Source organism: Periophthalmus magnuspinnatus, chromosome 9, assembly GCF_009829125.3.
Source record: "Periophthalmus magnuspinnatus isolate fPerMag1 chromosome 9, fPerMag1.2.pri, whole genome shotgun sequence".
Classification (NCBI taxonomy): Eukaryota; Metazoa; Chordata; class Actinopteri; order Gobiiformes; family Gobiidae; genus Periophthalmus; species Periophthalmus magnuspinnatus.
In genome coordinates this window covers 6,125,000-6,151,341 of record NC_047134.1, presented here as the reverse complement: position 1 = coordinate 6,151,341, position 26,342 = coordinate 6,125,000, and the positions used below count along the sequence as shown (strand labels likewise).

General features: G+C 43.8%; 1 protein-coding gene across 1 annotated transcript in view; it reads left to right on the top strand.

Moving 5' to 3' along the window:
• The window catches only part of LOC117375983 (zinc finger SWIM domain-containing protein 6-like), a 157,378-nt gene that overhangs the window by 75,376 nt on the left and 55,660 nt on the right, over positions 1 to 26,342 (top strand). The window contains 3 exon segments of the mRNA XM_033972384.2: positions 9,714 to 9,862; positions 12,197 to 12,347; positions 24,590 to 24,769. Of these exon segments, the coding sequence (XP_033828275.1) occupies positions 9,714 to 9,862; positions 12,197 to 12,347; positions 24,590 to 24,769 (480 nt within the window).

Sequence of the window (26,342 nt, the reverse complement as noted above, 5' to 3'; positions counted from 1 at the left end):
ATGAGTTTAAACCCATCACTGTTCACTCTATGGAAAACTAGGTTAGCCATGACTATCTGTCTGACTGTATATATAAATGGACATAGCTAATGCACTAGCCTCCATGTTCCAAATTGGAAGTGATCATGGGCGTGCTTCCGGCTCCATCAACTCTGGGTCCAATTCACTTTGCATTAGAAAACTGTGGCTCCTCTTTCTGTAACTGCTGCTGTCAGGCTTGTCATTTTGGTCTTAAAATGTTCATATTAACGCTCTACATGATCCTGGGGTTTTTATTTCATCATTGTGTCTGTAAATCAAGATATGAACATTAATAACAGACAAATCAGGTTGCTTCCACTAGCGTTAGCAACGGGTTTGATTGGCAGTATTGTTAAATCCCTGCCCCTTGCCAAATCAGGGGTGCAGGGAAGGGGCGTTACCATCAACAGCCTTGCTCCAGATTGGCTAACGGCCTTAAGTCTCTTTCAGAGAGAAAATGAAGATAACACTGTATATATTTAGGCCCGAGCCCCTACAGGGCGTAGGGCCTATTGCTTCCGCATCGTTGCAGACTGTCTTCACGAAGTTGCGCAGCACCGCGACCTTGCACAGACTCCTGTGTCCTAGCAACCCATGCCGTAGGCATGGGACATGCATATTTGTTCTTGCTAGCATATCTGACGCAGCGCGAAGCGCTCATGTCCCCAAACACACTCCTGGCATCGAGCCCTATCCAAGCCCCCATGCCGCAGGCATGGGCCATCTTTATTACTACTAAAATGAATGGAAGTCAATGGGAGGTCAATGGCGGACCCCGACGTCATGGCGAATGACGAGCGCGTCAGCGCTCGTCATTCGCCATTGACCCCACGGTGACGTGGGGAAAGTCGAGAGCTTTCAAAAAACGTATAATATGTCATTCTAATGTTATCGGATATATTGTTTTTGCTAAAAATATTATTATTTTTATTAGGCCCGAGCCCCTACAGGGCGTAGGGCCTATTGCTTCCGCAACGATGAGTGCTTCGCACTCATCGTTGCAAACTGTCTTCATGAAGTTGCGTGCAAAGCGCAACTTCATGAAGTTGCGCTTCATGTGGGGAAAGTTGAGAGCTTTCAAAAAACGTATAATATGTCATTGTAATGTTATCGGATATATTGTTTTTGCTAAAATTATTATTATTTTTATTTTTATTTTTTTTATTAGGCCCGAGCCCCTACAGGGCGTAGGGCCTATTGCTTCCGCAACGATGAGTGCTTCGCACTCATCGTTGCAGACTGCAAACTGCAGACTGCAACTTCGTGGCAGACTGCAGACTGCAACTTCGTGGCAGCACCGCGACCTTGCACAGACTCCTGTGTCCTAGCAACCCATGCCGTAGGCATGGGACATGCATATTTGTTCTTGCTAGCATGTCAGCGTCAACATTGAGTCAATGGGCGAAGCCCATTGACTCAATGTTGACGCTGACGCAGCGCGAAGCGCTCATGTTCCCAAACACACTCCTGACATCGAGCCCTATCCAAGCCCCCATGCCGCAGGCATGGGCCATACTTATAACTGCTAAAATGAATGGAAGTCAATGGGAGGTCAATGGTGGAGCCCGACGTCATTGGCAAATGACGGGCGCTGACACGCCCGTCATTCGCCAATGACCCCACGGTGACGTGGGGAAGGTCCAGAGCTTTCAAAAAACGTATAATATGTCATTCTAATGTTATCGGATATATTGTTTTTGCTAAAAATATTATTATTTTTATTTTTATTTCATCTTCTGCTCTTTGAGCAGTAATTTGACCCCCTGAACATTTTCAAAAACTCACCAAATTTTGCCCAAAATTCAGGTCTGCCGAAAAATTTATTTTTTTATGTGGTGCATCATTGGGCATAAAAAAATGGCGCGACAGCGCCCCCTGCAAAAGTCAAAAGGCCAAAAATTTAGTTTTCCCAAATGTTACCAAATTTGACACAAAATTCCATTGGGTCATCCCAATCAATAAAGCCAATCAGACCTATGTCGTCTTTTGCACCGTGTTGCCATGGCGATGCGCCAAACTGCCAATGTTATCCTAATGGGAAACCTCACAATTTTTCCCATTCATGGGAAAAATATTAGTTTCATGGAATAATGTGAAATTTGGCACCGTGACTCTTCATGTCATCCTGATCAAAAAAGTCAATCAGACCCATGTCATATTTTTCACTGGGTTGCCATGGTGATGCGCGAAAGCGCCCATGTTATCCTAATGGGAAAATTTCCAAAATTTCATGCATTTCAAAGTCTTATAACGACTTATTACCGTCAACGACGGACATAAAATTTGGCACAGTGATTCTTCAGGTCGTCCCCGTCAAAAAAGTCTGGGGGGCCAAGTTTGTATTTTGCACGATGTTGCCATGGCGATGCCTGGAAAACCCATGTTGTTGCATTTTGTGCATCAGCACAAATTGACTTGTTTGGTGACAAGTGCAGCCCAAAGCCGCAATAAAAAAGGGACAAGTGGCGCGTTAGCGCCACCCACAGGGAGTGCGGGGTCGGCCGAGCGCGAAGCACGGCCCGTGAGGGCCGTTCGATGCCGCTTGCGGCTTTAATTTTTTTTTTTTTTTTCTTCCTCTTCTGCTCTTTGAGCAGGAATTTGACCCCCTGAACATATTCAAAAACTCACCAAATTTTGCCCAAAATTCAGGTCTGCCGAAAAATTTATTTTTTTATGTGGTCCATCATTGGGCATAAAAAAATGGCGCGACAGCGCCCCCTGCAAAAGTCAAAATACATTGCGTCAATGGGAGACGTCCCGACGTCAACTTTGGCGTAGAGCCACGAAATTTGGTACACGCATTCTTCAAGTGATGCCAAACAAAAAAGATTATTATGGCCACGCCCCCTGACATACCGGAAGTCGGCCATCTTGGATTGAAAATTCCAAAATGCAAAGTAAGCGTTTTCGCTGACCTCGCATTTTCGTCAACTCCTCTGAAGGCGCTTCACCTGCAGAGCTGAAAATCACTGTACATCATCTAGACAAGTGGGGCATCAAAAGTTATCCAATTTATGATGATCCCTATTACGGTTTCCGTGCGGCGAAGCCGCAAAATTCCATCGGAATTTTTGCAATTTTCAAAAGTCAAAATTTGCTCCCGTTTGCGCATGCAAAGTCCGATTTGGCTCAAATTCAAATCAGTTGTAAAACTTTCCGGCCTAAAGTGGCTCATTATGACAGAAACTAAATTGGCGCGATAGCGCCCCCTACAGAACATCTAATATATTTGTATGGAGGTCCGAAAATCTAGTTTTCCCAAATGTTACCAAATTTGACACACAATTCCATTGGGTCATCCCAATCAATAAAGTCAATCAGACCTATGTCGTTTTATGCACCGTGTTGCCATGGCAATCCGCCAAACTGCCAATGTTATCCTAATGGGAATCCTCACAATTTTTCCCATTCATGGGAATAATATTAGTTTCATGGAATAATGTGAAATTTGGCACCATGACTCTTCATGTCATCCTGATCAAAAAAGTCAATCAGACCCATGTCGTATTTTTCACTGGGTTGCCATGGCGATGTGCGAGAGCGCCCATGTTATCCGAATGGGAAAATTTCCACATTTTCGTACATTTCAAAGTCTTATAACGACATATTACCGTCAACGACGAACACAAAATTTGGCACAGTGATTCTTCAGGTCGTCCCCGACAAAAAAGTCCAGGGGGCCAAGTTTGTATTTTGCACGGTGTTGCCATGGCGATGCCTGGAAAACCCATGTTTTTGCATTTTGTGCATCAGCACTTCCGATGTGTTTTGGCTTGTTTGGTGACAAGTGCAGCCCAAAGCTGCAATAAAAAAGGGACAAGTGGCGCGTTAGCACCACCCACAGGGAGTGCGGGGCCGGCCTAGTGCGAAGCACGGCCCGCGAGGGCCGTTCGATGCCGCTTGCGGCTTTAATTTTTTTTATTCTTCTGCTCTTTGAGCAGTAATTTGACCCCCTGAACATTTTCAAAAACTCACCAAATTTTGCCCAAAATTCAGGTCTGGCGAAAAATTTATTTTTTATGTGGTGCATCAATGGGCATAAAAAATGGCGCGACAGCGCCCCCTGCAAAAGTCAAAATACATTGCGTCAATGGGAGACGTCCCGACGTCAACTTTGCCATAGAGCCACGAAATTCGGTACACGCATTCTTCAAGTGATGCCAAACAAAAAAGATTATTATGGCCACGCCCTCGGACGCACCGGAAGTCGGCCATCTTGGATTGAAAATTCCAAAATGCAAAGTCAGCGTTTTCGCTGACGTCGCATTTTCGTCAACTCCTCTGAAGGCGCTTCACCTGCAGGGCTGAAATTCACTGTACATCATCTAGACAAGTGGGGCATCAAAAGTTATCCAATTTATGATGATCCCTTTTACGGTTTCCGTGCGGCGAAGCCGCAAAATTCCATCGGAATTTTTGCAATTTTCAAACGTCAAAATTTGCTCCCGTTTGCGCATGCAAAGTCCGATTTTGCTCAAATTCGAATCAGTTGTAAAACTTTTGGGCCTAAAGCTACTTATTATATTAGAAACTAAATTGGCGCGATAGCGCCCCCTACAGAACATCAAATAAATTTGTATGGAAGGCCAAAAATTTAGTTTTCCCAAATGTTACCAAATTTGACACAAAATTCCATTGGGTCATCCCAATCAATAAAGTCAATCAGACGTATGTCGTCTTTTGCACCGTGTTGCCATGGCGATGCGCCAAACTGCCAATGTTATCCTAATGGGAAACCTCCCAATTTTTCCCATTCATGGGAAAAATATTAGTTTCATGGAATAATGTGAAATTTGGCACCATGACTCTTCATGTCAACCTGATCAAAAAAGTCAATCAGACCTATGTCATATTTTTCACTGGGTTGCCATGGCAATGCGCGAAAGCGCCCATGTTATCCTAATGGGAAAATTTCCAAATTTTCATACATTTCAAAATCTTATAACGACTTATTTGCTTCATGGAGTAATGTGAAATTTGGCACAGTGATTCTTCAGGTCGTCCCCATCAAAAAAGTCCCAGGGGCCAAGTTTGTATTTTGCACGGTGTTGCCATGGCGATGCCTGGAAAACCCATGTTTTTGCATTTTGTGCATCAGCACTTCCCATGTGTTTTGACTTGTTTGGTGACAAGTGCAGCCCAAAGCCCCAATAAAGAAGGGACAAGTGGCGCGTTAGCGCCACCCACAGGGAGTGCCGGGTCGGCCGAGTGCGAAGCACGGCCCGCGAGGGCCGTTCGATGCCGCTTGCGCCTTTAATATTTACCTTTACACTTTGTATAAACAACTACAATGTTTTAAATGTATTAAAAAGCTGCACTTAAATTATTTATGTAGCAAACAAAAAATGCCGTGAGTTGTTATCCTAATATCGCCTTTGGGCTTTCGGAGTGTGTAGTGGAGGCTTTACCTGAATTTAAGAAATAAATTGGAAAAAAGCACTATGTCACTAAACAACAAAAAATAAATATTTGCAACATATCTGCATAAATATTTATTTGACCTGGTTAATGGGGCTTCTGCTCCTGAACCTTTGCACACAGCATCTGCAAATCAGGGGTTACTTTCATCTTCACGCAGGACTCTAAGCTGTCGTCTGTGAGGTGTGAACAGTGTTTGTTTTTAACATAGCTCATGGTGGTGAATAGCGGCTCACATAAGTACCGTAAATTTCGGACTACAGAGCGCACCTGAATAAAAGCCGCACCAGCTAAATTTGAAGAGAAAATCAATTTTGTACATATATAAGCCGCACCTGAATAAAAGCCGCAGGTTTTCATATTGTAACATGAGACATTTACACAGAAAGACGGTACACCGACACGCTTTTTTTTAAACTGTGCCTGAAAATTGGAACCAACACGACAACAACACGTGATGAACACATCTGCAGGTTTATAAAATACAACTGCACCAAAACGAAAAATCTGCTTTTATTTCCTCTGAAAACTTTTGTCGTCTTTTACATTGACCAAGTTGGATTCATTGATGTCGAGCTTACGTGCAGTGGCTCTATTTCAGGAGTCGGCAACCCGCGGCTCCGGAGCCGCATGCGCCTCTTTCAGCCTTATACTGCGGCTCTGCGTGGCTGAAGTGTATTTTATTTGTGTTAGCTCTTTTTTTGTTGTAGTTTAAATTGGAAGATTATTATGATCTTAAAATAAAATTATATTTTCTTATTTTTCGTTGCTCAAAATAAGTGTCACACTCGCGGAACAATGTTCAAAACAAACACCGCTCACGTCTCACAGACACAGGCACAGACACAGTCCTGCGTAAAGAGCCCTGATTTTCAAACGCTGTGCGCACAGGGGTCAGGAGCAACTTTCGCCCGTCCCTAATGACACACTAATAAGCTCGTCCGTAGATGTATCATGAAAATCCTGCTGGAAATCGCCACAGAAATCTATTTGATGTAGTAGCAAGTTTATTATCTGCTCTTGTCTCTGCGATGACGTATCACGTATAACACATCAGACACGACGCACAAAACTAGAGCCACAAGCGAGTGAAAATGAGCCAAAACAAAAGTCTTTGGGGAGCTTTTAACAAAGGGGAAAAGGACAACTGAGGAGCCAGAAGAGGAGACTACGACCTCCAAGAAAAAGAAAGATAAATTTAACAGACAATGCCTACTTAAAATCTGTGTTTGTCGCTGCAGGTGACTCACGCGCAGAGTCCACTCTACGTAACATACGGGAAAAGCAAATAAGGCAATGAAACCTTCAAAACTGCTTTGGCACATGGAGAATAAGCACCTGGGATTAAACGATACGCCTTTAGAGTTTTTTTGTTGTTTTTTTTTTTTTTTTTTGAAAGAAACTGCGGAGCAGAGTAGACATAATCACATAATCAGCGCAGGGCTCCCTCTGATGCAGCGGTTTGGTGAGTTGTATTTTAATGCAGTTGTTTTTGCCATATTTATCTGCCACGTGTAGAAGGCTTGTCCGTGAAAATAAAACCCAGGGGCCGTTATCCAGTAAAAAATCCATAAATAAGCCGCACTGCTGTATAAACCGCAGGGTTCAAAGCGTGGAAAAAAAGTAGCGGCTTATAATCCGAAATTTACGGTATGTGGATCTGAAGATCGACAGGACTCCAAATGCATATTTCTTCATGATGCTGAAAAGAGTAGCCTTCTGATGGGCAATGTCTTCAAGATCGTCTGTAAAAAAAAAAAAAAAAAAAGAAATATTTTTTAAATATTTCAAAATCACAATAGTCTTCCAATTTAGAACTACAGTTAAACAAAAAAAAGGACTAACACTAATAAAATACACTTCAATTAAATACTTATAATTTATTTTCCAAAGTGTTGTGGAGCCGCAGTATAAGGATAAAAGAGCTGTATTCGGCTCTGGAGCCACGGGTTTCTGACCCCTGGTTTAGGCCATTCAGGTCTTATATTACACATCACTGACTCTCGTGAGCTTTAAGTCATGTCATATTGTTACCTCCTCAAAAACATACCTGAAGTTGTTTTGTTTCATTCACACCTTACAGTTTGGAGTTTTATTATTAATCTAAAGCTCAAAAGGTTCTGTTCCACCTTGTGATGTCATGAAGTGGTAGTTTTCAAGTTAAGGTCCTTTTACCTTTAGTTCAGTTGAGATTGGCAAGTCCCGGGTGGAAATGATCCAAGTGATTCTAGTGAAGGTGTATGGAGTTTAAGAACACAGATGAGCACTTCCTGTATTACCACATGACATCACAAGGTGGAACAGAGTGTTCTGTTTGAGAGAAGAACTCAGCCTAAATTTGCAGTTTGTTTGTGTGTTAAACATGTGTGAGTTAAACAAAACTCAATGGCAGGTATGTTTCTGAGGAGGAAACGTTATAACAGAGATCAGAGAAAAGAGCAAAATGGGACCTTTTAATGAACACTATAGGCTGATCTCAATACTGGAATGTGACCTGGTCTCACCCGTTTTCTCTCTCTCAGTGCCACCAGAATCAGGACAGAGGTTAAACGCACAGAGACGAAGCAGATCTGGAACAATTAAGCTGTGTTTTTATTTGAAGAATCAGCAAAAAAAACTGGGGCACTTGATGGAAGAATCATAATTATAAGAGTAAAGTAGACAGCAACTGCAAAACACAGAGTGATGCAACAGCAGAGAAGGAACAAGACTCGAGACTCAAGACACAAGATGAGACACGAGATTAGATCTACAAGAGTGAGACATAGACTACATATGTAAGTGGACATAGCTAACCTGCTAGTCCATTCACTCTGGCTCCAATTCACTTTCTATTGAAAGTGGCCCCTCTCTCTGTAACTGTTGCTGTCAGCAAGGGGCGTTACCTTCAACAGCTTCGCTCCAGATTGGTTCGTTGGTTGCTATGATACTCGTGGTCGGAAACCAAATATGGAACTAGGCTCTAAATTGGCCCTATAACTGCTAGCCTCGATGAGCCTCATTTGAGCTTAATGCTGTGGGTGACGTCACGCTCACTTAGTCCACTTCTTTATACCGGCTATGTTCCTAATGTATAAATTTCGCAATTGCCAGTTTCAGAATTTTTTATTTATTTTATTTAAGATTTTTTTGCCATTCTAGTTCTGTGTTTTGGAATTATGAGAGATCTAACTCACCAACACTTAACCCCTTTTTGTCCAGCCTAAATATAAACTCATGTGAAACTAATCTCATGAGATCACGTTTCTCTTTTGTGCGTAATCAATTTAGTCTCGCGAGATCTTGTGACACGAGATCTGGTCCCCTCTGTCATGCACTGCCCTTCAGTCTAAATGTAGTTTTGGATGATTAAAAGCATAGTTTAATTTATAAACTCTTTATATAATCTATTTCAAAGCAACTGTTTCAGTATTACATCAAACTGGTGAACTTGTGGGCATTTTATTAATTTTCCTTTTAGTTTCAGTCAGATGTTTTCCTTGGATGTATAAAACAGGTTTATATAAACACTGCACATTATCGACCTTATCTCATGAAGCTCTTTTATTGTTAAATTAATTTGTTGGAGAATTTAAGCCAGGTGCCCTGACCAAAGTCCGTACACCTGTAGTGTTTTCTGTTTTACTTTTTACTGTAAGCTTTTAAATGCTGTTTACAGGACCATGACCTCTGCATATTTAGGACACCACCTCAAACTGTAAAAGTAGGTCATGTTGTGCTGTGTGCTGGGTCAAGGGGGGACAGCCTGATGCTGTAAAAACATATGGTTTTCAAAATGTGACTTGTAAAACACAATAAGAGAGATTTGGAATAACTAAAAAACACATTAGATAACAAACCAGAATGACAGGACCTTAAAAGTGATGTTTTTTGCAAGGAATCTCTTTTGGTCTCTGTTATCCGTAGACCGTATATATAAATGGACATAGCTAACCTGCTAGCCACTGCGTTCCAAATAGGAAGTGAGCATGGGGGAGCTTCTGGCTCTATTGACCCACTCTATATGACCATGTTTTTATTTCACTATTGTGTCCCTAAATCAAGATATGAGCATTAATAACAATCATTATTGTATTTGTCAATTCAGATTTCAGTCTTTTTGCCAATTCTTCCAGTTTAAAATGTGAACTTTGAACAGAATCCCATTCAAAAGATATATTATGTTTTTAAATTGTATTAATCACTAGGGCAACACTCCTAGATTCTCATCATTGTGAAACCCTTGTGTACCTGTGCATATAACGTCTCATTGTGTGTGTGTGTGTGTTGTGCAGGGGCTCCAGACCCCACAGCGGGGGCCAGCGTGGACGATGAGAACTGTTGGCACTTGGATGAAGAACAGGTCCAGGAGCAGGTGAAGCTGTTTCTGTCGCAGGGCGGGTACCATGGCTCAGGCAAACAGCTCAACCTCCTCTTCAGCAAGGTAAGGCCAGGGTCTTCGTGTTTACACTGGGGATGTAGCCATATCCAACTGTCTCAATGTAACAAAACTGTGAATCTGACACTTTTTCCTGTTAAAATGCCTTGACAAGACTTTGGTTCTGACATAATCCAAAGAACTTAATTATACTTAATAACAGTTATTTCATCATGTACACTGGACTGAAGCAGAGCAAAGGATAATGGTCTATGTACAGTGGTCCCTCGCTATATCGCGGTTCACATTTCGCGGTCTTGCTGTTACGCAGATTTTTTTGGCAATTTTACATGCTTTTTTTACAGCGTATGAATGTGCATTGTGTTTGGCGTCCTGATTGGCTAAGGGACTGTAGACCATTGTCAATCGATCTCCTTCGTGCCTATTGCAGGTTATTTTTAGAACGTAACCCCCGTGATAAACGAGGGACCACTGTAGTTCCCTTTAGATTTTAGCTGCTGCCGCACCAAAACAAAGAGACTTGTGATTCGGTATGTTGTGACTGGCTCATGATATTACTGTGAGACTTTTGACAATACGAGATCATGATAATTGGATTATTGCCACAGCCCCGTTTCATACTGCTGTGATGTTAGCCATATGACAGTAATGGAGCCATGTGTGAATAAGATCATAAAAGTAAAATGGGTATAAAAATATATTTTATTATATTTTATATTGATAAAATCTATTATATTAATGAATCTTGATTTCCTTTTCAATTTCATTTTGTTTTAAAATTTACAAAAATATTAATTTCTGAATAAACATTATAGACTTTTAATTATTGCTTCTTAAGATGCGTTTATAATCTCTGTTGTCCAGGTATGATCCATAGTAAAAGAAAAATGAAAAATCTGTCAACTGGACAAAATGACATTACAGATAAAGCAATAACATCCATGGACCAGCAGGGGACAGTGTCTGCTCCAGAAAATTGCATAGTGTACCTTTAAAACAATATTAAACTTTCTCTTACTTTGTTCATATTCATCAATTCTAAAATGAGCAAAAGTAGAAGTATTTTCCACACACTCTCTGTCTGGTTAAACTGCAGTGGAGGAGCGAGAGAATGGAACCTGCTGCTGTGGTCCGAGGCGGTGTGAGTCTTTCAGTGTGGCCTGGTCTCATGGTGTCAGAGTCTGGCTTACGCTAATGTGTCGCTTCTACAGAAAAAGTCCAAGTAAAAGCTATTATTATCCATTCTGCTTGTCCACAGTCTGCACACACTCCCGCATACTTTATACATTAGCAAACACAGCTAACATGCCCACTGCTACCTTACCATAATGTAGCCTACACAGCACTGAATTAAAAGCATTGTTTACTTTATAAATGTTTGTGTTTTATACTTTTTAATATACTAAAGGCTTGTATTGCATAAAATGTATTGTTTTTGTAGTAGTAAAATGTAGAGTGACCACATTTTCAGAATTCAAAACTGGGACACAGTGGGTTTGATGTTTGGTATTAATAAAAATGTGAAAAGAGAGTGACGGTATCCATTTTCCACCATAGACTGTATATGTAAATGACCATGGCTAATCTGCTAGCTGTCGCATTCCAAATAGGAAGTGATCATGGGTGCACTTCCAACTCCATCGACTCTTGCTCCAATTCACTTTCTGTTGAAAAACTGTGGCCCCACTGCTGCTGTTAAACTCATCACTTTGGTTTGAAAATGTTCACTCCCGCTCTACATGATTCTGGTGTTTTTATTTCACTATTGTGTCCGTAAATCAAGATATGAATATGAATAACAGACAAAGCAGACGCCTTCTTTCCCTGAGGTTACTCCATACAGGGCAGTCAGCAGGTTTGACTGACAACATTGCCAAGCGCCCACGGAAAGGGGTGTTACCTTCAACAGCCTCGTTCCAGATTGGCTCTTTGGTTGCTATGATACTCGCAGGTGTAATTCCAAATATGGAACTCTGCTCCAAATTGATCCCTATAACTGCTAGCCTCAATGAGCTTCATTTTGAGTTGAACGCTGTGGTTGATATCACACGCACTTAGTCCACTTTTTGTGGTTTTATGGTTGAAACCCCTGCCTCTGTAAACCATGCTCATTGGACTGTTTTTAATGTTAGCCTGTGTTAGCTTAACTATTATATCAATGTCTTTCTGTAGAGCTAAATAGTTCAAATGAGGTTTTCCAGGGGTTTAAACAAAAGTGAAGTCTTTTTTATTAAAAGTGTGATATGACAAGTTCCAAGGAGTTTCATTCTACAAATCTATTTTTTACAGTGCACATGTTTTGTTAGCATCACTGCCCTCACCTGTATATTATCTCATTGTCCCTGACTCATTGCACCTGTCTGCTCCTGTCTGTTGCAGGTGAGGGAGATGCTGAAGATGAGAGACTCAAACGGAGCACGGATGTTAACACTGATCACAGAGCAGTTCATGGCCGACCCCAGACTGGCCCTATGGAGGCAGCAGGGCACCAGCATGACTGACAAGTACAGGCAACTGTGGGACGAGCTCGGTAAGTCTCTGTCAGGATGCTATGAGAGAAGAGGAGGAGAGGAGACACTAGAGGGGAGAGAGGAGGAGAGGGGATAGAATGACCAAAAAGTACAGGAAACTGTGGGATAAGCTTGGTGAGTCTCTGTCAGGACGCCAATGACCAAATGGTCAATGGTCACATTTTTATATAGCGCTTTTCCACCTTCAAGGCACTTAAAGCATTGTACATCAAGGAACCATTCACCTATTCACACACACATTCATACACCAGTGTACGCAGACACTGGGTTGTGGGTTAAGTGTCTTGCCCAAGGAGACAAAGACAGCATTCATCTGTGAGGGCTGGAATCGCGCCACCAACCTGTTGGTTAGTGGATCTGACCGCTCAACGAATGATGTTGCTGTCGATTTGAACCGCCAGCCTTTGGATCAATGGACAAACACTCAACCAAAAGAGCTACTGTTGACCAACAAGTACGGGCAACTGTGGGACGATCTCGGTGAGTCTCTGTCAGGAAAAAGGCAGAGGAAAGAGGGAGGAAAGAAAAGGAGAGGGGACCAGCATGACCAATAAGTACAGGCAGGTGTGGGACAAGTTTGTGAGTCTTAGTCAGGATAGGAGAGAGGGAGAAAAGAGGAGAGATGAAGAGAGGAGACTAGAGAGAAGAGAGGAAGAGACCAGAGAGGAGAGGAGAGAGAAGAGAGGGAGGAAAGAGGAGAGGAGACGGGACCAGCGTAACCAAGTACAGGCAACTGTGGGACGAGCTTGTGAGTCTGTCAGGACGTTATGAGAAGAGAGAGGAGGGAGGAGAGAGGAGGGAGGAGAGAGGAGGGAGGAGAGAGGAGGGAGGAAAGAGGAGAGGAGAGAAGAGGAGAGGTGACGAGAGAGGAGAGAGGGGAAAAAAAGGGGAGGGGAGGAAAGGACATGGGACAGAGAGGAGAGATGACCAGAGAGGAGAGGGGACAGTATTATGTCAAATCATCTTGTAAAGGTGTTCCTGCGTCATTATCTTAAACTCAAAGTTGTATTTCAATTCATGTTTGAGTAATCTGTCTCTGTCTGGTGTGAGAAGGAGTGATTGGAGAGTGGAGAGGTCATCGGCACAAATCGGCTGCCCCGGGGCATGCCAAGTTGTTTATGTTACAATTTACAAACAGAATGAGCCTCAGATCACTCTCTCATTTGAGTTGCCAGGTTGAAGGCTGTCCATATATTGAGAATGAGAAACACTTGTATGTGTCAATCTGCAGGTGAAGCCAAGTTGTGATTGTAGTGCCTGTTTTAACCTGTAGAGGGCAGGTGACATATTTCAGTAGTATTAAGTGTTGGCTGTTTACATTTGGCCCGTGTCTTGTTGGCAGCTCTCTCTTCAGTCTCAGTGAATGTGGCGGTGTCTTTGTAAGTCTCTGCACATCACGCCTCATCACATCCACAAATATTATCACTCTAATATTTGGATTGCAGGCCTCCACCAACACTGGCTCCATCAGCAAACACGAGCAGACGAGGCTGTGGAAACGGCTTCTATTGTTTGAAAAACTTGAATCTTTCACTCAAAATACTCACAAAAATGAACATAAGACGACTGTAAGAAGTACCATGGATTTGATTAGGATTGGATTGGGAGGCTGGCGGAGGAGGAAGCCGGACAGACCTGGCAGGCCCAAGCGCATTGTGAGGGTCTGCTGGGAACGTCTGGCGGAGCCCTCTGTCAGGGGGGTCTTCAACTCCCACCTCCGGGAGAGCTTCTCCCTGATCCCGGGGGAGGTTGGAGACATGGACTCCGAGTGGGCCATGTTCTCCACCTCTATTGTCGATGCGGCTGCTCGTAGCTGTGGTCGTAAGGTCTGTGGTGCTTGTCGCGGCGGCAATCCCCGAACCCGGTGGTGGACACCGGAAGTAAGGGATGCCGTCAAGCTGAAGAAGGAGTCCTATCGAGCCTTGTTGGCTCGTGGGACTCCTGAGGCAGCTGATGAGTACCAGCGGGCCAAGCGTGCCGCGGCTCGGGCAGTCACAGAGGCAAAAACTCGGGGTTGGGAGGAGTTCGGGGAGGCCATGGAGGAGGACTATCGGACGGCCTCAAAGAGATTCTGGCAAACCGTCCGACGCCTCAGGAGGGGGAAGCAGTGCTTCACCAACACTGTTTACAGTGCGGGCGGAGAGCTGCTGACTTCGACTGGGGATGTTGTCGGGCGGTGGAAGGAATACTTTGAGGATCTCCTTAATCCCACTGTCACGTCTTCCGAGGAGGAAGCAGAAACTGGGGTCCCAGAGGCGGACTCGTCCATCACCCTGGCTGAAGTCACTGAGGTGGTTGGGAAGCTCCTCGGTGGTAAGGCTCCGGGGGTGGACGAGATCCGTCCTGAGTACCTCAAGTCTCTGGATGTTGTGGGGCTGTCTTGGCTGACACGTCTCTGCAACATCGCGTGGCGGTTGGGGACAGTACCTGTGGAATGGCAGACCGGGGTGGTGGTCCCTCTGTATAAGAAGGGGGACCGGAGGGTGTGTTCCAATTACAGGGGAATCACACTCCTCAGCCTTCCCGGTAAAGTCTATTCCAGGGTACTGGAGAGGAGAATCCGACCGATAGTCGAACCTCGGATTCAGGAGGAGCAGTGTGGTTTTCGTCCTGGTCGTGGAACACTGGACCAGCTCTATACTCTCCATGGGGTCCTCGAGGGCTCATGGGAGTATGCCCAACCAGTCCACATGTGTTTTGTGGATCTGGAGAAGGCATTCGACCGTGTCCCTCGTGGTGGCCTTTGGGGGGTGCTCTGGGAGTATGGGGTCCGGGGCTCTTTGCTAAGGGCTGTCCGGTCCCTGTATGACCGGAGCAGGAGCTGTGTTCGCATTGCCGGCAGTAAGTCAGACCTGTTCCCGGTGCATGTTGGACTCCGCCAGGGCTGCCCTTTGTCACCGGTTCTGTTCATTATATTTATGGACAGAATTTCTAGGCGCAGCCAGGGGCCGGAGGGGGCCTGGTTTGGGAACCACAGGATTTCATCTCTGCTGTTTGCAGATGATGTTGTCCTGATGGCTTCTTCGAGCCAGGACCTGCAGCAGGCACTGGGGCGGTTTGCAGCCGAGTGTGAAGCGGCTGGGATGAGAATCAGCTCCTCCAAATCCGAGGCCATGGTTCTCGACCGGAAAAAGGTGGTTTGCTCTCTCCGGGTGGGTGGTGAGTCTCTGCCCCAAGTGGAGGAGTTCAAGTATCTCGGGGTCTTGTTCACGAGTGAGGGAAGGATGGAGCGGGAGATTGACAGGCGGATCGGTGCAGCGTCTGCAGTGATGCGGTCGCTGTATCGGTCCGTTGTGGTAAAGAAGGAGCTGAGCCGGAAGGCGAAGCTCTCGATTTACCGGTCAATCTACGTTCCTACCCTCACCTATGGTCATGAGCTCTGGGTCATGACCGAAAGGACAAGATCGCGGATACAAGCGGCTGAAATGGGCTTCCTCCGCAGAGTGGCCGGGCGCACCCTTAGGGATAGGGTGAGGAGCGCGGTCACACTGGAGGAGCTCGGAGTAGAGCCGCTGCTCCTACACGTTGAGAGGAACCAGCTGAGGTGGCTCGGGCATCTGCTCAGGATGCCTCCTGGACGCCTCCCTAGGGAGGTGTTCTGGGCATGTCCCACCGGGAGGAGGCCCCGGGGAAGACCCAGGACACGCTGGAGGGACTATGTCTCTCGGCTGGCCTGGGAACGCCTTGGGGTCCCACCGGAGGAGCTGGAGGACGTGTCCGGGGTGAGGGAAGTCTGGGAGTCCCTGCTTAGACTGCTGCCCCCGCGCCCCGGATAAAGCGGAAGAAGATGGATGGATGGATGGATGGATTGGGAGAATTTGTGTCAGATTGTAAGCACTGTAGCGAGCCGGGATTGTATTCAAGAGGTCAAATTTACATGATCAGTGCGATAGTGACACTGGTAGATAGTGGTGTTAGAGAGTGTTTGTCCACTGATCCAAAGGTGTCCTTAGGCAAGACACTTGACTCCTCTTGCCCCCAGTGTCTGTGTACACTGGTGTATGAATGTGTGTGAATGAATGAGTGCTTCCTTGATGTAAAGTGCTTTGAAGGTGAAAAGTGCTGTTTAGAAATAAGACCATTTACCATATTTAAGGTTTTATTAAAGTGGCTGTATCAATTTTTAAAAGTACATACATTTTGTCTCCCCCTGTGCAGATATCTTAAGATATATATTGTTAAGCAGCGATTAAGGTCAGAATGAGACCGCTGTGTGCCATCTCAGGTATTCCACAGAAATGGAGCGCTTCACATCAAACTGGACTCTCACCTGCCACTCTCATGTTCTTACAAAATCCTTACTGCAGAGACTGAGGGCTCCACACGGCTACAAGAGGATGATGAGGAGGAAGAGGAGGAGGAGCAGTGGGCTGCAGATCACCTCCTCCTCCATCACCCTCTGAGTGCTTGCCGTGTCTTGTGTCCGTCTCCTGTTATCTCGCTCCATTTTCTGTTGTCGGCCGCTCTATGGTGAGCTTATCCTGAGCTGTGGGGGACGTGGAGTGTGTGGGGCCTGTAGACCAGGGAGGGGACATAAACAATAATATAGTTTATCGTGATCAAATTTGATATTTAGTGGTCCCTCGTTATATCGCAGTTCACCTTTTGCGGTCTCGCTGTTTCGCAGATTTATTTATTTTTTTGTGCAATTTTACATGCTTTTTTACAGCGTATGAATGCGAATTATGTTCTGTCACTGTAGACCATTGTCAATCAATCTCCTCAGTGCCATGTCTGCTGTACGGTACAGAATATGTTCAGCCAAATTTACATAAATGTTGGATTGCAGTGTGACTCTGAAGTGCTGTATATTTGCAAGTTTTCTCCCCAACAAAACCCGCAATGTCGATGAAAAATTTCAGAAATGCTTTGGACTTCAGTGTTTCTCTGCACGGAGCCTCTGTGGATACCGCTGGAGTAGAGGCATGTGAAGATCAACTTTAAAGCGATCGAGGAAAGAGGATATAATATGCAAGTGAGAGAGTTTAAACAAGAGAGAAAGGTGAGAAAATGTTAATGCCTGTCTGAGAAAAGTGTACAAAGTGTGTTATGAGGGGTTTTAACAGCCTTAAAACATATATAATAATTGTAAAAAATTAAGCTGACTGCGGATTTCGCCTTTTGTGGGATATTTTTAGAACATAACCCCTGCAAAAACAAGTGACCACCGTAATCATGAGAATCACCAATCTCCGTTTAATCTCCAGAATGTGCAGAACAAAATGACTTTTGATGACCTCTTCTGGATCACTATCGTTTTCATTTATAACAAAGTACAAAACTATAACTGTAACTATAGCTGTTTAAATATGGAACTTATTCATAATATTAAGATTATAATTATTCATATCCAGAACATTTTTCAGCCACTTTAAAAATTATTGTGATGTAATCATTAATCGCAATTATTTTTGCCATGAGAATCTTAACTCCAGATTTCCGTATGGTCCCATGTCTAGTGTAAGTTTGAGGTGAAGAGGATTATTTTTTTTTAAAGGTACATATTTTGGGGAAATTGTACCTGTCATGATGGTGCAATGAAAAATAACTGTGGTCACAACTTTCAAAATCCTTTTAAAGGTCCTGTATGACACAAAACTGACTCCTGTGAGCTCCATGTTATAATGCTGTTACCTCAAAGACATATCTGGAGTTGTGTTTTGTTTGATTCACACATGTTTGAGTCTGTCTACATCTCCGAAGCGCAAAATGCTCTGTTCCACCTTGTGATGTCATGAAGTGGTAGTTTTCAAGTTAACAGCTCATTTTGCCTTTAATTCAGTAGAGATTGGCAATTCCAGGGCTGATGATCCAAATGATTCTAGTGAAAATGTATGGAGTTTAAATACACAGTGGAGTAATTCCTGTAAACCTCCATATAATGTTGTGCCTGTATTCACACATTCGTAAGGATAATATCAGGAGAAGAGCCATGTGGGGGGGACATGGAGTCGTACCTACATCTTTCTGATAGAGTGTAGTTCTTTCTCTCCTCTCATCGCTCGCCCTCGTCACTCGTCTCCTTCACTCCCTCGACCATCACAGCACAGACTTGTCTCCTTTGTACTTGTACGTTGTTGATGATTTTTTTCTCTCTCTCAATCTTTGGTCTCATTCTGCACTTTGTGAGGATGGCAATCTCATCTGTTTCAATCCCTCGTTCTTTTTTGGGAAGGAGGAGAGGTGGAGAGGGGGAGAGGAGGAGAAAGAGGAGGAGGGGTGTACCGCGTGCTCAGCTTTGAAGTCCGCACTTCAAACCTTTTTCTTGCCGAGTCCTTATCACTCCCCCGATGTGCTCTGAATGCTGCCTCTGGGCTCCTCTCTCTCTTCCCCTCCCTCTCTCTCTGTCCCTCTCTCTCTCTCTCTCTATCTTTTGTCTCCCTGTCATTACATTCTTTATTCCCTCTCTCCCTCATCTTTCCCTTTCTCATCTCAACTCTGCACCCCCTTCTCTCTCTTTTGTCACCCCTCTCTCTCCATCTCCCTCTCTTCACCTCTCTCTTACCTCCAATCCAATTCCCCAACCCCTCTCTCTCTCCTGTCCCCTCTTCTTTCTCTTTTTCTTTCTCCTCTCTCGCTCTCTGTTTCTCCCCTATCCCCTCTTCTTTCTCTTTTTCTTTCTCTTCCCTGTCTATCTCCTCTCTGCCCCCTCTCTTTCTCCTCTTCCTCCTGTCCTCTTTTCTTTCTCTTTTTTCTCTATTCTCTGGCCATTTCTCTTTCTCTCTCTCTTTCTTTCTTTCTTTCCTTCTTTCTTTCTTTCTCTCTTCTCTCTCTCTCTGGCCATCTCTCTCTCTCTCTCTCTCTCTCTCTCTTCCCTGTTCCCCCACAATTTTGTCTCCACTCCATTCTCTGAATGTTTCCCTTTTTCTCTCTCAAGTTCTCCTATCTCTCATCATCTCTTGTTTCTGCACCTCTCTCTTTTGTCTTTGTTTATGTCCTCTCTCTCCTCCCTTTCTCCTCTCTCTATCTCTGTCTCACTCTCTCCCAGGTTTGTCTCCAGTCTTGTCCTGACCTGTCTCTCTCCCCCTCTCTCTCCGTCTCTCTTTCTCTCTGTCTCCCTCTGTGTCTCTCTCTCTCTCTCACTGTCTCTCTCTGTCTGTCTCTCCACTTCTCTTTCTCTCTGTCTTTCTCTTTCTTTCTCTTTCACCTGCTTGTGTTTTTAAAGTTTTCTCTTCCTTTGTTTGTTTTTGTTTGTATTGTTCCTCTTCAGGTTGTATTCTTCTGCTCGGAGAAGCTGCAGATGTACTAAACTAGGACACGGGTGCAGCTTAACACATGTAAACAAATGAGTTGAACATGGAGTTAGGTATTAGCGTGTTAGCGACGGTGCTTCAGACCAGAGCACCATGTATTTTTAATGTGTCAGACGAACTTGTTTGTCTGTTGTTTCAGAGCATTAAAGTTTCACGAGGAAAAGGCTCGGCGGTTTAAAGTGGACCGGGGGAAAGGCTCGGAGGTTGAAAGTGGACCGGGAAGGCTCGGAGGTTTAAAGTGGACCGGGGAAGGCTCCAAGGTTTAAAGTGGACCAGTTTAAAGTGGACCAGGGGAAAGACTCAGAGGTTGAAAGTGGACCGGGGAAAAGGCTCGGAAGTTTAAAGTGGACCGGGGGAAAGACTCCAAGGTTTAAAGTGGACCGGGAAGGCTCGGAGGTTTAAAGTGGACCGGGAAGGCTCGGAGGTTTAAAGTGGACCGGGAAAGGCTCGGAGGTTTAAAGTGGACCAGGAGAAAAGGCTTGGAGGTTTAAAGTGGACCAGGGAATGCTCGGAGGTTTAAAGTGGACCGGGAAGGCTCGGAGGTTTAATGTGGACCGGGGAAGGCTCGGAGGTTTAAAGTGGACCAGGAAGGCTCGGAGGTTTAAAGTGGACCGGGGAAGGCTCGGAGGTTTAAAGTGGACCGGGGAAAAGGCTCGGAGGTTTAAAGTGGACCGGGAAGGCTCGGAGGTTTAAAGTGGACCGGGGAAGGCTCGGAGGTTTAACATGGACTGGGGGAAAGGCTCCGAGGTTTAAAGTGTACCGGGGGAAGGCTCCGAGGTTTAAAGTGGACCGGGGAAGGCTCCGAGGTTTAATGTGGACTGGGGCAAAGGCTCGGAGGTTGAAAGTGGACCCGGGGAAAAGGCTCGAAGGTTTAAAGTGGACCGGAGAAAAGGCACGGAAGTTTAAAGGGGACCGGGGAAAAGGCTCGGAGGTTTAAAGTGGACCGGGGAAAAGGCTCGGAGGTTTAAAGTGGACCGGGAAGGCTCGGAGGTTTAAAGTGGACCGGGGAAGGCTCGGAGGTTTAAAGTGGACCGGGGAAGGCTCGGTGGTTTAAAGTGGACCGGGAAGGCTCGGAGGTTTAAAGTGGACCGGGAAAGGCTCGGAGGTTTAAAGTGGACCGGGGAAGGCTCGGAGGTTTAAAGTGGACCGGGGAAAAGGCTCGGAGGTTTAAAGTGGACCGGGAAGGCTCGGAGGTTTAAAGTGGACCGGCAAAGGCTCGGTGATTTAAAGTGGACCGGGAAGGCTCGGAGGTTTAAAGTGGACCGGGGAAGGCTCGGAGGTTTATAGTGGACCGGGGAAGGCTCCGAGGTGTAAAGTGGACCGGGGAAGGCTCCGAGGTGTAAAGTGGACTGGGGGGAAAGGCTCCGAGGTTTAAAGTGGACCGGGGAAGGCTCCGAGGTGTAAAGTGGACCGGGGAAGGCTCCGAGGTTTAACGTGGAGTGGGGGAAAGGCTCCGAGGTTTAAAGTGGACTGGGGGAAGGCTCCGAGGTTTAAAGTGGACCGGGGGATTCTGTGTGTTGTGGATTAAGACTAAACATGGTAGCATGTTTAGCAATCAATGTAAATGTGTGATTGATCCTAACACCACAAAAGTTAAAAACAACAAGCTAATCCCACGGGAGCTGTTTGTAGGTTTCATCTTCCTGTTCTATGCAACATTTTAAGGCTTTTTTCCTAGTTATTATTAATCACTGATTCCTAGGATTGTTAATCACTATGGCAACTGATAAAAATATTTCTCCAGATGTTTTGAAGATTGACCACAAAAAATTCAGGTGGTATCATAGCATACTGTTGAAATGTGCCAACTACTACTAATACTACTACTACAACTACTATTGCAACTACTATTGCTACTGCGGCTACTACTACTACTATTGGCCATCACCAATCCAGTGTCTTGCCTAAGGATACAGCAGAACTTGGTCTAAGCCCGTAAATGTGCTGATTGGGACACTGATATTGCATATTTTGAACTTCAAAATGGACCTCAAATGTAGAGACATAACACTAGGACCACAACAGTACAGACATAAGACTAGGACCGCAACAATACAGACATAACACTAGGGCCTGGTATGGCTTTCTTTAGCATAAATCTTTATTTTTATTATTATGCTAAAGAAAGCCATAACAGGCCTCAAAAATACAGGCATAACACTAGGACCTCAAAAGTACAGACATAACACTAGGACCTTAAAAGTACAGACATAACACTAGGACCTTAAGAGTACAGACATAACACTAGGACCCCAAAAGTACAGACATAACACTAGGGCCACAAAAGTACAGACATAACACTAGGGCCTCAAAAATACAGGCGTAACACTGTCCGAGGTGGGAACCTGTGGAATAGCCTCCCTTTAACTCTGAGGGAGTGCCCAACATATAATTCATTTAAGGCTCAACTGAAAAACTGGCTCTGGGCAAACCAAACTTGCACACACTAGGTGCCAGGCTCTTTATTATATATTGTGTATCCTTTATGGACCGGTTTAGTATTGTATGCTGCATGTGGGTCTGGATAATGAGCTGAGAGAATGTTAATGGAGCAAAGTGCAAAGTGACTAAGATTGTAAGATTGTATGGTTGGAAAATTGTATTCAAGGCCTGATCATAGTTAAATGTAAATTTTATTGTTGTTGTATTTTTGATCCCTGTGACCCTGACCCATGAGACTACGGATGGAAATTAGCTGTATGGCTACAATCCGGCGTGTTTACATTTGTGCTTTTGTCGTGTATGTTCATTAACATGCACTGTGCCAATCAAATAAACAAATAAATAAATAAACACTAGGACCGCAAAAGTTCAGACATAACACAAGTACAGAACTATCATTTTATTTCTTTATTTGATATTTTTATAAGATTATTATTTTTGTATTTTTGATCAGCTTTTGATATGCTCCATATTTTTCCAGAACAACATCCATTGTTTAGGGCTGTGTCCAAATGTCCCCACTATTTCCTACAAGGGGCACTATTTAGGAGCCAAACCATTTTTAGTGGTGTCCGAAAGTCCAGTTGGTGAGAAAATAGCGCGCTCAAAATGTCCTACAATGCACCTTGAAAAGTAATGGGCTTCAGTAGTTACTAGAGCAGTCAGTATAGACCACAGTGTATTGCAAGAGTCGGAAAATCACTAGTGCAGAGAGACTGGTCTTTTACTGGACACGTATGACTGAATGAAGCAGATAGAAGTGCTGGGTTATGGCAATGTTGATCCTGTTTATGAATAAAACACTCTTAAATAAGCTGTTATCGGGTAAAGGTGCTAGTGTTAGCAACTTTAGCTAAAATTCTTTAAAAATCGCAAATTTCCCACATCTCAGACAAAAATTTTAAAAATTCACTCCGTTTACGTAAGATCCATCTGGACATAAACTTGTACGATTATTTTTAGCCCATAAAGACTTGTGCCAGTTTAATCTGATCATTATTTATTACAGAAATAAAGTTTTTTCAGAGTTTAGACTTTAGCTTTTTAACCCAGACACAGAGTCATATGACCTGAGTGTAGTGAGTTGTGTGTCCTAATCTCTCTGCGATTGAGGCTCTACAGAGTCTGATAAAGAGTCCAGGGCTGTGGAGTGAATCAGGGGTTAGGGGCTGGGGGGAACATTCAGACACAGCCTCTGTCTACTAGCTAACCTGTTGTACTTACAGTAGAGTAGATCATGTCACTCCTGTGCTAGCTTGGGCTCATAAACCTCTTTCTACATGAACCTTGAATGACTATGCCCTGTACAGAGATTACATATCTCCAGCCATCTTCAAGGCAGAAATCCCTCACCGCTCCCTGTCGTCCCCAGAGACCAAACCACTTTTCATATTCTGTTTGTTCCAATTTACTCCAAAATGATATGTGTGCAGCCGGCGTAGCCTCGAGACTAGTTAGCTCCTCTGTTTCATAGTCTGGTTTTCTAGTGCAAGATGGCCGCCGCATACGAAAGTGTTCTATCCATCAGCCCTCCAGCGCCCATATTCACCAGAGAACTGTGTTTAGGACTTAGTCAAATCTCAAAGGTACATGCCATTTCCATTACGTGATTCGGAGCTGCTAATGTCATCGTTTTACACAGGAGAAGAGCAGGTAGAACTGGGTATGTGCTGAATCATGATTGCAAATAATAAGATTGATTCATAGACTGTGTATATAAATGGACATAGCTAACCTGCTAGCTGCATTCCAAATAAGAAGTGATCATTGGCACTCTTCTAATTCCTTTGGCTTCAGTTCACTTTCTATTGAAAAACTGTGGATCCTCTCTCTGTAATTTCTACTGTCAGGCTCATCATTTTGCTCTTAAAATGTTTGTATTAATCCGCTCTACATGATCCTGGTGTTTTTATTTCAGACACACAAATCAGGCGCCTTCTTTCCCTGAGGTCACTCCCACTAGCGTTAGCATTAGCATTGCTAAGCGCCCTCTCCCTGCTAAACCAGTGATGCGGGTGGGAAGGGGCGTTACCTTCAACTGCCTTGGTCCGGATTGGCTCTTTGGTTGCTATGATACTCGCGGTAGAAATACCAAATATGGAATTCTGCTCCAAATTGGCTCCTAGAACTGATAGTTTCGATGAGCTTCATTTCACTGGAGCCAAACACTGTGGGTGACGTCACATTCACTTAGTCCACTTCTTTATACAGACTATGGGTACAAACCATACATTTTGAACCTCATCAAGTTTTGGAGGAAATAGGAATATGCAAATTTGCCATATTCATTTTTGGGTTGAATAATGGCTCCACTTTCTGAGGTTTTTGCGAAAAAATTATTTCACAATTTCACTTTTGGTTCATGTGGACCGGCCCAGTATTAACCATAAGTCAAAAATCCAAAGTTTGGCTTGTTTTGGATCAGAGCAAAGTCTAATGTTTTTTGTGCTGCAGGTATTTTATATGCTTGTTCTGTGTTCACTCCTGCTGTGTTCTGTATTTTCTAGATCCATATAAATAATCATATTATTCTCTCTGTGTTCCAGGCGCCCTGTGGATGTGCATCGTCCTAAACCCTCACTGTAAACAAGAGCAGAAGAGCTCGTGGCTCCGGCAGCTGCGCAGATGGAACAGCGTGGACGTGTGCCCCTGGGAGGACGGTAACCATGGCAATGATCTGCCCAACCTCACCCACTCACTGCCTCAGGGCGCCCATGGCAACCAAGGTCAGTGATGAACAACTGTGTACAACTGTTAGAAATATGCTTTATTCCCAGATGTGCAGATGTGGACCTGTGTGTACTGCTTCAGATCAAAACACTTAAAAGACCTGTAGTATTTAATAGAAATTGGTCAAATTATTAAGTTTCCCTATTGCAAAAGAGTCATGCTTTGTGTATAATTTTAAAATACCTTAAAACCAACTGTTCAGATGAGATCACATCATGATCATATTTAAAGGTCCTATATTACACAAAATTGACTCTTGTTACCTCCTCAAAAACATACCTGGAGTTGTGTTTTGTTTCATTCACACATATTTCAGTAGCCCTTTATTATTAGTTTATTATTATTACTACAGCTCAAAATGCTCTGTTCCACCTTATGATTGCATGAAGTGGTAGTTTTCAAGTTAACAGCTCCTTTGACATTTAGTGAAGTTTACATTGGCAATTCCATGTTGAAATCACTTCCTGTATTACCACATGACAAGGTGGAATAGTGTTTTCAGTCTGAGAGAAGAACTCAGCCTAAATATACAATGTTTGTGTGTTAAACAAAACACGACTCCAGGTCTGTTTGTGATGAGGAAACAACATTAGAACAGAGATCACAAAACAACGTAATATGGGCCTTTAATAGAAACAGAGGCTGGTATCAGGCTGCTAATATGTTGTTAAAATGCAGATAATATTAAACAGTGAAAGATCAGGTTCAAGTTGCGGATTCAGTTTTTTTCTATATTTTTTATTTTTAAAAACACATTTGCAGACATCAGACCAGTCTCTTTAGGTGCAGATTTTATGAGCCTTGTCGCATTCCTTAATGAAATGTAAACCTGTGATATCTATGATATGTAATGTAGATGAGGGGCAGATGAAATGAATATAGTTCATGTGCAGATATTTTGTGCTATGGTGAAATCAGAAGGGGCGATAATAAAAAGCGAATCACCAGTATAATATAGAAAATATATATAGAATATAAAAAACAGGCACTTACCTTGAGTCCATCTGGGAGTATTTATGTAGGTTTATTTACACAAGGAGACCCAATGAGCGCATTCAGACTCTCTTTGTCATAGGTGCCCTGCTCAAAATACAATACAAAAAATAAGTATATAAGTCCATAAAAAACAGGAGCAGGTGTGAGTACAAAAGTTCCAGATTATTAAATTCTGATTGTGGCACCAAAGGATCCAGTTTTTCTTGTCCTTGAAATATACTCCATTTTTGTGAACCAAAACATCCAAAAGCCCTTTTTCCCATCTCAGTTTGACCTCTCATTCTATTCATTAAACATTATGAGCCTGTAGCAGTTTGTACATCCTGTTTATCTTGGAGGTGGAACGTGTATTTCAGATCATGTTTGAGCAGAGGGAGACTGGCAGCTCGTCTCCTGTGGAAATACTCTGCCAATGTCTGAAATGATGCTATGTTTGTTTATGATAATTTTTAGAGGTTAATGGAAAGCATCAGGTTCTGAAAAGGTATGAAAAACACTTCTCATCCTCACTAAAGACCAAGACTGTGAGAGCACCTGATTTAACGGTAGGAAACTATTTTAAAATGATTTTTT